This window comes from Eurypyga helias, unplaced genomic scaffold (genome assembly GCF_000690775.1).
Source record: "Eurypyga helias isolate BGI_N326 unplaced genomic scaffold, ASM69077v1 scaffold16397, whole genome shotgun sequence".
Taxonomy (NCBI): Eukaryota; Metazoa; Chordata; class Aves; order Eurypygiformes; family Eurypygidae; genus Eurypyga; species Eurypyga helias.
The window spans coordinates 7,737-17,824 of record NW_010261270.1 but is presented as its reverse complement, the minus strand read 5'-3'; the positions used below and the strand labels follow the sequence as shown (position 1 = coordinate 17,824).

General features: G+C 49.5%; 1 protein-coding gene across 1 annotated transcript in view; it reads right to left on the bottom strand.

The window, feature by feature from the left end:
• Positions 1–7,562: 7,562 nt before the first annotated feature.
• WDFY2 (WD repeat and FYVE domain containing 2) overlaps positions 7,563–10,088 on the bottom strand; it is a gene marked incomplete at its 5' end in the record, with an annotated part of 9,910 nt that continues 7,384 nt past the window's right edge. Inside the window, 3 exons of the mRNA XM_010155323.1 lie at positions 7,563–7,939; positions 8,554–8,662; positions 9,000–9,130. Of these exons, the coding sequence (XP_010153625.1) occupies positions 7,910–7,939; positions 8,554–8,662; positions 9,000–9,130 (270 nt within the window). The remainder of the gene's footprint in view (positions 7,940–8,553; positions 8,663–8,999; positions 9,131–10,088) is intronic.

The following is a 10,088-nucleotide window of genomic DNA, read 5'->3' as shown; positions in this document are numbered from 1 at the left end:
CCCAGCCTGTACTTGTGCTTGTACCCATGTACAGATGTACCCATAAGGGTTTGGGGTTTTTTGTCTTCCAGACAGGCAGCCAGTCCCGACACACTTACCCCTGGCAAGCACCCACAGTCCACCAGAGGATGAGGAGAAGCTAATGGAGGTGCTGGAAGAGTTCTCCCAGAAGTTTAAACCCACTTCTCCAGGAACGTAGTGTCACCGCTGACACAGTGTAACCACGGAGCTTCTCACTGCGCAGCAGCGGTTCTGTAGAGCGACGGCTGTTGAGGGGAAGTGGGATGCTGTAGGCCTGTGAAAAATAAATTGCGTTCGGGTGTTCTCGCCGTTGGGGAGAGTGGTGCCTGCGACGCTTCCTTTCCTGCTGTCGAGAGTCTCTCCCGTTGTGAATATGCACCTGCTGTCCCAAGGCACCGCAAGGTTTCTTTGATTTGGAAGAAAAATTGGGAGGTATTAAAAAAAACCCAAAAACCCAGAGCTTTGTGAAGTTACCCCAAATCTTATCAAACGCTCGGCACAGAGAGAAATGCAGGGAGCCTACCTTAGCAGCCCTCGTGAAGGGCCTCAGGAAAGAAGTAGTGTTTTAAGCAGTGTTTAACTCCAGTATTCGACGTAGTGGTGTCCTCCTTCCCTGCCTGAGGGTGACGGCTCAAACCTGTAACCAGGAATGCATAGACTCTCTTGCATTGCCTGCTCGGTCTCCGTGGAAGGATTCCTGGTGGCCTTCAGTTTCTATAAATCAGTGCTGGTATGCAGAAGCCATCTGCTTCCTCATGTTTCAACAGCGAGAATTTAGGAACGCTGCCAAATGCTTTCCACATTACTTGATGGAGCCAGGGCTGAATATTATCCCGTGTATGTCAAGACTCCATGGAAGTAGGAGGTTTCAACACACACCACACCCAGACATGGTTGGATCCGGCAGAGAAATGGCTGCGCCACTGCAGGCGTGAAGAGAACACGCTAAGCCATACGTGCTCGTCATTCTGTGAGAGAGAAAAGGGAATTGCTTTGTCATGAAAGGGTTAAGAGGGGAAAGTGAACACTGGAGGGTACAGGGTTTAGAGGAGAAGGCCACCTCCCGATGAGAGGGTTGTATTTTGCCCAGAACTGCTTATTTCCAAACACAGAGGATAGGAGTCATCTTACCTGACCTGTGGACATTGGAATTCCTCACTGGAATTCTCACTGTAAATCAGCAGAGGGAAAACAGGCCTTTTCACAGTGATTTACTGGATCTAGTCCAAGAAACAACCCCTACATTCCTGCATCTTTCTAGTGATGGTGAAGACAGCCAGCTCAGACAAAGCCACGTCATGGCTCTTCCTGAAGAGGCTGGATCGGCATCCAAACTATGGCTTCGTTTTAGCAGCTCAGCTCCTCCTCGCGCTGTGGCGGAAGAAAACCACAGCAGGGCTTGTACAGGCATTTATTTCCTAGAGGGCTGGTATTAACATTTTACATGCCTGAAACTCTTAAATACAGGTGCTGAAAAGAAGAGCACGGCTGAAAGCGTGTGCAGGAGCTGCGTTTCTTTATCCAGGAGCTGCAAAGCCAAGACAGACGTTGGTATGCTGGAGTATTTAACTCAGGTTGCGCCTCAGCTCTGCAGTATAGAAGAAAAGTTTAATGACTGGTATTTAAGTAGATCATAAAAATAACCAGAAGTGCACAATATATATATAAAAAACATATGCTTTAGTCCATAATCTGTACTGATGTGTTTGAATGTTTGGTTTTTTTTAGCCACATCTTTAAAATTAAGCCAAAAGTATGAAAACTGCCTCAATTAAAGTTTGGTCACAGCATAGAAAAGCCAGATACTGTGGTTTAAGAGCACTTGTGATTTTAAAAGAATTAAAACACAGGACGGCGTTTAGAAACAAATCTGGCGTCTCCCACGCTTTGGTGTTAGGGTCCCGATGCTGCTGTGTTTCAGCCCTTTTCCACAGAAGCGAAGGCGGTGTGTGGCTGTAAAGCCAGCGAGGGACGCCTCGTCTTAATGCAGTTCCTAATGACCTGTGAGCAAATACACCCAGTGCCACCTCCGAAATCTTGGGGGCAAGAGGAAAACGGCCTCTGGTGGCAGACGACCAGAAATGCAAGGTGGTGCAAATCCTTGCTAAGCAGCACGCCGGGTTTATAGGAGCCGAACTGCGAGCACAGCAGCTGTTCTTACAGCCCTTTCCCTTCCAGGCTCAGCCCAGCGCTTGTTGTGTCAGCCCGTACTGCAGGCTCATGTGACTCCGACCTCAGTTGTTCCCCACATTCCGAAGGCTTTCGCGTTTCCCTTCATTGTGTGATGTCACCTAGCTGGAAGGGGGTTACTCCTAGGGATTTTGCACGGAGAGGAGGGTAGCACCACAGACGTCACTTCCCTGCGGCCTAAGGGAAAGGCACGGCACGGCAACCGCACAGTGGGACCCGCTGCAGTGGTGCAGGTGCCACTGAAACATTCCCCTGTCTAGGGTGGAAATTTCAAGAGATCACCGTAACAGCAGGTGTTTCTGTAAACTGCGTTTCCTCTTCTCCTAACCTTCGTTCCTGGGCCATACTCATTCTTCGTGAAAAAAACCAAGATAAAACAACCCGTGGTTGGCGAATGGTAGAAACGGTTGGTTGTCGTCTGCCTTTGAAGGGCAGGGCATTCCCAGGGATCCCTCGCTACTTCGGCATTGGCTGCGAACACCAACTGTTTGCATTTGCAGCCACGCGCCCGCCAGCTTTTGTGCTGTCCTACCTCTCCGCACCTGCCCTTCCGCTCACTGGGGAAGAGATTCAAGCAGGAACACCCCGTCCAACAAGATGCGGGTGGGACGTTGAACACGCCCTGCCTGGGCTCAAAGATGGGAGTTTTACTACAGACTTCAGTGTAAACAGACTAAGCCAGTGCTGAAAACTCAACCTAAATGATTACTTTGTTACATGACCTGACACTTTGATTTTCAGTTCAGTCACTGATTGCATTTTTAGAGTAACAGGGCGTTTTTTTAAGCCACAGTAGTAGGAGAGGTACTAGTTTTCAGTAACTCAGAGAGGGGAGCGTGAACATGGAGTTATTCTTTCAGAGAACAACCTGGTGGTCATTGACTCCAGTGGTGAAGGGCAGCTGTGAAGTAGTTTAAGTTGTAAAACCCTTCTGCCCTTCTTCCATTCACACTTTATAGAATCACGGAATGGTTTGGGTCAGAAGGGACCTTAAAGACCATCCAGTTCCAACCCCCCTGCCATGGGCAGGGACACCTTCCACTAGACCAGGTTGCTCCAAGCCTCATCCAGCCTGGCATTGAACACTTCCAGGGATGGGGCATCCACAGCTTCTCTGGGCAACCTGTGCCAGTGCCTCACCACCCCCTCCGGGACGAATTTCTTCCTGATATCCAATCTAAACCTCCTGCTTTCAATTTAAACCCGTTACCCCTTGTCCTGTCACTACAGGCCCTTGTAGAAAGTCCTCTCCCAGCTTCCTTGTAGCCCCTTCAGGCACTGGAAGGTGCTATAAGGTCTCCCCGGAGCCTTCTCTTCTCCAGGCTGAACAAGCCCAACTGTCAGCCTCCCTGCAAAAACAAAGTGTCCCTTCTCATGACACCAGACCCAACTTACCTGAAACCAGTGCTGATCACCATTCCCCCACTGCCTTTTTAGACGAGCTGTTACTGGTTTGAATGGCAGCGGGAAGCTTCAGCTCTGTCCTGTCTCAGCTCAGAGTATTTCCCTGTTTGTCCCTCAGGTAAAACATCTCGTTTTGTTGGGAGAGATGAATATTCATTTCCACGCTACTGGCAGTTTTGTATGCCGATAACATTCCCTCTTGGCATCTCTTCTTTGCAAGGCTCTGCCCATGGACTGTGCTCTCTTGTTTTCATTTTGAGTCCGATGTCCCCACGCGGCACCAATTTCAGCGCCTTGGAACCCAACCTCCTTCTGTCCTTAGCAGCACCACCTCGTTCTGCCGCACACAGAATTGCAGAGATGGCCAGAAACTGGTCAGAAGGGAAAATCCCCCAAACTGGGAAAACGCAGTGAAAAGTCACATGTGACCACACAGAGTTAATCTCAATTCCAGAACGTCAGGTTATGGTCAAACTAGAGACCACTTTTTTTTTCTGGGGAGCAAAGATTTCCTGCCAAATTTCACATGCAAGGGTGGAAACTCCACAAACCCTCTGAGCAACCTGTGCCCACAGACTCGGTCACTCTCACAGTGAAGGTGTTTCCTGATGTTCAGAGGGAAACTCCCATCCTTTGGTTTGCATCCATTGCTTCTGGTCCTGACGCTGGGCACCAGCTGGAAAGAGGCTGGATTTGTCCTCTTTGCACCCTCCCTTCGGGTGTTGATGCACACTGATGAGGTCGGTCAGTCCCAGCTCTCTCAGCCTCTCCTCACAGGGGAGATGCTCCAGTCCCTTCACCATCTTAGTGTCCCTTTGCTGGACTTTATCCAGTAGCTTCATCCCGCTCTTGTCGTGAAAGGCCCGAACTGGGCACAGTTGGGAAAACAAGTTGCATATTCCTCTCTGACTGTGATTTCCTCAGCCAGCATAAGACAAACCTCCTTTCTCCCCTACATCTTTTTTGGGTCAGATACAACCCTTTTTGTGCATCCAGCCATCCACCTTCTTATCAGCAACCAACCCCACGCAGAGGGAACACATTCCTCCTTTTCCCAGTGCTGGAGGTACCTCCTGCTGGAGGTACTCCCTCTGAGGCAAAGCGCAGCCGTCACTTTGGCTGTGCTAAGAGGGAACGTGCTGACACTCGGGTCTTGGCCTCGAGGTTGAGGGGACGAGGTGGGGAGGCCACCTGGGCTCCGCTGTAGAGAGGGTGCTGACAGCGGAGCGCACTGGTGTCACCACTGGGGTTTATTACCTGTTACGCTGGCTGAGGTTTAGCCCCTTGGTTTGGGGCTCAGATTTGGTTTTCAGCAACTAAAAAGGAAATAAAAGGACCAGGCAACAGGGATCCCTTTTTGTGCGGGTCTAGGAGACAGAAGACATTGAGACTGCTCCCCTAACACGTCAGAACAGGAAGGCAGGGATTTTAACTCGCCCAACATCAAATCCTTCTTGTTTCATTTGAGGGGTAAAGGAATTACTGTTGAACTCAGAGACACCTATTTTCCCTTCACAGCTCTGCATGACAGCTCTTAAGCAAAGGGACTCAGTTCTTTTCCTGCTTCACTTTCAGCTTAGAATCATAGAATGATAGAATCACTGGGTTGGAAAAGACCTCAGAGATCATCCAGTCCAACCGTATCTGTCCACCACTAAACCATATCTCTCAGCACCTCATCCACCCGTCTCTTAAACACATCCAGGGATGGTGACTCCACCACCTCCCTGGGCAGCCTGTTCCAGTGTGTGATAACCCTCTCAGTGAAGAACTTATAAGAGCTTATATCCCCTTCTACGCCAAGACCAGTCTGTCCTGAGGCTGCAGGGTAAGGGAATGTTCAGGTTACATTCCGCTAACCCTGCAGGTAGTTTGGTTGGAAAGAACAGCAAGGGAAATTTTGCACAATGGATTTGCATGCCCAACATCCACCCATCACCAGCAACACCAAACCCACAACTGCTTGGAAGAGAAGGGCAGGTGGCCAGGAGTTTATTGCAGAGCAGTCCAAACACACCTCGCTCCCAAATCCGTCTCCTTTGAAACCGATTCCTCACCTTTCCTTGAATGTTAGATGTTCAAAAGGAGTAGGCGTTGACCCAGGGGCAGATCCTCAGCTTGCCAACTCCACCCCTCCATTGGTGTAAGCGCAGTCCACAGCCGAGTCCCGGGCTTGTTGCAAAGGCTTACATTCTCCTTGGGAACAGAGCGCTGAACAGGGATTAAAGTTCACTTTGGTGCTCCCATGTTTCTGCCACCGCGGGAGATATACTCTCTGCACAGCAAAGCAAGTCAGGTCTTCGGCCAAAAGGCCCTGAGCCCAAGGTAATGTGGAACAGCGTACTCCAGCAAAGTTTCATCCATCTTCTCCAGCTGGAATGAAATATTGGCAGGCGACGTGCTCATCTTGCATAGCTCCGTCAGCCAAGAACACTTCGGTCATCAGAAAACATGCACAAGGTGTAATGGAAAAGCCTTCCATGAGGAAACGAGCATCTAGCTTCCAGGAGAGAAAGTGGGAGGATTTAGAAAACAATTAACATGCAGGCTGGAGAAAGAATCTTTTCAGCGCTGTGTGAGATATGTTTGAAAATATGCTTTAAAATATGCTGCCTAGAGGGGAACCAACAACGGGCTGTACAGCCAGGAAAGCCAAGGTGGCATCATGTCAGAGAAGTGACTGCAGAGTGCTTAAGCATGGTTTATAGGATGTTTTAAGAGAATTTCCTCTGGAAATCCATGGCAGTCCCAGGAGATGTACACAGAAGTCCACTCACCCTTTCCTGCGGCAGCTCACCGGTCTAGAATTAACGCCATGGATTGTGATAACCTTTCTGTTCCCTCAAAAGTGAATTACTGCCGGGCAAACACAGAAGCAGCTTTATTTTCTTCTGGCGTCATCACTCAAGGGAAAACACATCTCTAGGTAGCATTGTGCTCTGCAGCGGTAAATATCACAGCCTGCCCACTTTAGAGGGGAGGAGTGAAGTCCAAAGTGGGGCAAGACTGAGCAGCACTGAGGGGCTGTGTCACAGCAGCTACAGGCCACAAGACCTGCTTAAACAGGAGATGGAGGGAAGCCCCAGGTTTGGTCTGCACTTCTGTTCTCTACACCAGTTTCTTCGAGGCGCATCCGCAATAGCGCGCCAGAAAGTGAAATGGGTTAAAGGAACAGAGAAGGTCCCTTTGGAAAAAAAGGGGTTGGTTTGTTTGTTTATTTATCTTGACAACATCCTTCTAAAAAGGGAATTTTGGTCAATCCAGGTTTTTAAATACTTTTTATTTTGAAAAGAAACCGTCAGATATGACAACAGGACAGTGGGTGTCGTTCACCAATATCAGTTTCTGGTCTATAGAGGGAATGAATAAAAACCACCAACATTTTAAAAAATAAATATGACTAACCATATGGAAAACGAAATTCACCTTTGACAACACAGACAGGTATAAACGCTGAAATGTTACTGCGCGAGGTAGAGGTAAACCAGACTTTTCAGAACCAGACCAGTTGTAGATCTGCTCCCCCGCCACGCACACAATCCCACAAGTTCCTGTTGCCAGTAATTTAATTTGAATCAGCCTGTCAGCCTCATCAAACTCAAACGGGTCTGTGTGCTCCTTGTAATGCTCTGAGCCGGAAAACTATTTCAGCTTTTGTAGAAATTAGTTGCTAAGCAACCTGGCCCCCTGGTTTCGCGACTTGTGCAGCAAGGAAAGAGGCAGGAAGCTGGATTTTAGTAGATGGTAGAGCCCTTTTAGGAATTGCAACGGTCCATCAGCTCCTGGGCGATGCAGCCGGACAACACGCAACGCCGCACCTGGAGTTCCTCCACTGAAGGGAGCGTGGTCAGCAGAAACATCCCAAATCAACGGATACTCGCTGCGGGGAGAGCCGATTGCCTTATACGGTATGTGGATACCGAAAACTCGCATGGCAGGACACAACCCAGGCACCCTCTGTCCGAAGCAGCAAGTATCTTGACATAGTGAGATAGAAAAACTAAAAATTGCACCGCACACGGATTTCCCAAATAAACTCAAGACAACGAAAGTCAGATCGTACCCACCATTGGTTAAAAAAATACCTTCTTGTGTATTTTGTGAATAAGTGGAAAGAGTCTTCGTGCAAACGTTCAGCCTTGATCAAGCAGAGGACGTAAGGTCGTCGTAAACACATTGGTTCCTTCCTCATCTGCCGGATGTGCCCAGCGTTACCTAACTTCTGCAGTATGATTAGGGTTAGGAAATCTGTTTCTTCTGTAAATATCACCTTTCAAGTTCCACTGATGTACCATCAAGACACTACCGGTGTCATATCCCACAGCTGTTAATACAATAAAATATAACAATAGTGAATAATGGTAAAAGACAATAAAATATCGTATATAATGTCATCTCTAGATAATTGGCACTTTTTTTTTTTGGTGCTTAAGAGAGGCTACAGGGATACAGCAAGTCTGAAGAAGTTTGGTTTTTCAGCACTGGTGGAGGCCGAGCAAATGACACTCTCTACGTCACTGTGCGTGGCGCTGTGTCACTATGAGCCAGGTTCATAGCTGGCCTTCAGACAAACAACCAACCCCCACGCTATCCTGCTAACCCGGATGCTCATCCTAGTCATAACACAATGCGAGGGGTTTTTTAAATTATTCAAGCTTTGTTATACATCTGTTCATTATTTTAGCTATTTCTTGACCCAGGTGCACAAACTGAGATTCGCCATGTGAAAATACAGTTTGTCTTCCCAGAGGAAAAGCTACAGTGAGCACTCGCTCCAGCCCCTTCGGGCAGTAACTTCAAGGCCCAAGACCTCCTTGGTCCTTACTGGGCAGATGTCCATCGGCGAGAGGCCTCGGGGTGGAAGAAAGCAGGTAGGACATACACGGGAGAGGGAGGGAAAATGCAATGCAGGAGTTAGAGCAACCTCCTCGCTCCTACCTTAATAACCTTGTCTGTCCCCGAGGTCAGCAGCCATCCCCGGGTGGCATCAAAGTGTACGTGAACGATGTTGTGCTTGCTGTCGTGGAAGGTAGCGGTGGGCGCCCGCCTGAAGAGAGAAGTCCAAAGAATCAGCACTGTGCCTGCAGGATTTTCCCCCAAAACGCTCTCTATCAAGGAAAAATATTTGAATGCAGCTGTAAATCGTTAATTCAGAAAACTCTCTGTAAACTCCACTTTGAGACCTTTCTGGCACAGGAGGAACGGGGGTGGAGGGCTCTATCCCTCCTGGCTTGGTTGGCAGTGCAAAGCCTTATCTTGCTGGAAGAGCCTAGGGACCACCCCGCTGGGCTTCTCCCTCTCGGAGCCTCCCACCTGCCCAGGCCCTCCCCGACGCAGGAGTTTTGCCCCGCTCCGGTGCAAGCCGGCTCCGTGCCCACGCTTACTCTTCATCGGTTATGGACTCATGACAGCTGTCGCAGACCCTCACTTCGAACTCGAACCCCATCAGCGGGATGGAGGAGCGCTTGGAGCTGCATTTGCCGCACACCGCTTTCCCACACTTCCGGCAGTGATGCTGTAGGAGACAACAGGCGGAAAGACATCTTCAGGCACAATCCCAGAGCACTGCTCAGGTCCCACTGGCTCTACCACCTCGCGCCAGCAAGATCCAGCCAAGGCAAACAGACAAGTGACTCTTCCAGGGAAGATGAAGGAAAACAGGCAAGGACTTCAAAATAAATGGGGAAAAATTTAAAAAATCTCACTTTTCTTCCCCTCTTCCACTACTTGGGACACCGGGAAGTGGCAGATAAAGCACTACCCAGGCTAGGTGGACTCTACCCCCCTCCCAAGCTCCACGGTGACACCATACACCACCCAGTAAATCACTGCTGCTCCGCCACTTGGCATCTGTGGATGTAGCTGTGGGTCAGGGCTTCTACACTGAGTGTGACCCCTGTCACAGGGGGGTTTCCACAGGGCAGTAGGTGGAAGAAGGAAGTCCAAGCTGTCCTCTTTTCACTAGCAGAGCTAGAGATGGGAGGACAGAACAAAGAGCCATGCTATGCACCCAGTATGATGTCTCCCAGCCAGCTGGGCATCGGCTGTAATTATCCCTGTCCCTGGGAGTCTCACTTTGGAATGACACCGTCACTCAGCGGCACGTGACACATTAGGACATCTCCAGGTCGAGGTAGGACAGGGCTACATCAGCAAAGGGTCATTCTGGAGCCCCATCCCGGCCTCTTAAGTGTAAACATCTACCGCCTAATCGTAATCGTCTCGGTCAACTCTTTTGCCCATTTTCAGCCCCAGAAGCACTAGTGTTTCTGCATTTTGATGCCACCCGCCTCGTGTTTCCTCACGCACTGGCTGCGTGGGACCGTGAGACTGTGGGGCAGCCACAGGACAGCCAGGCTCTGCAGTGACGAGTGTTATATAAAGACAAGATGCAGCTCAGCTCTGTCCCAGGCACCTGACTTCTCCAGGCTCCATGAAAACATTCCTTTCAGCATCTTTACACCCCTTTCCCA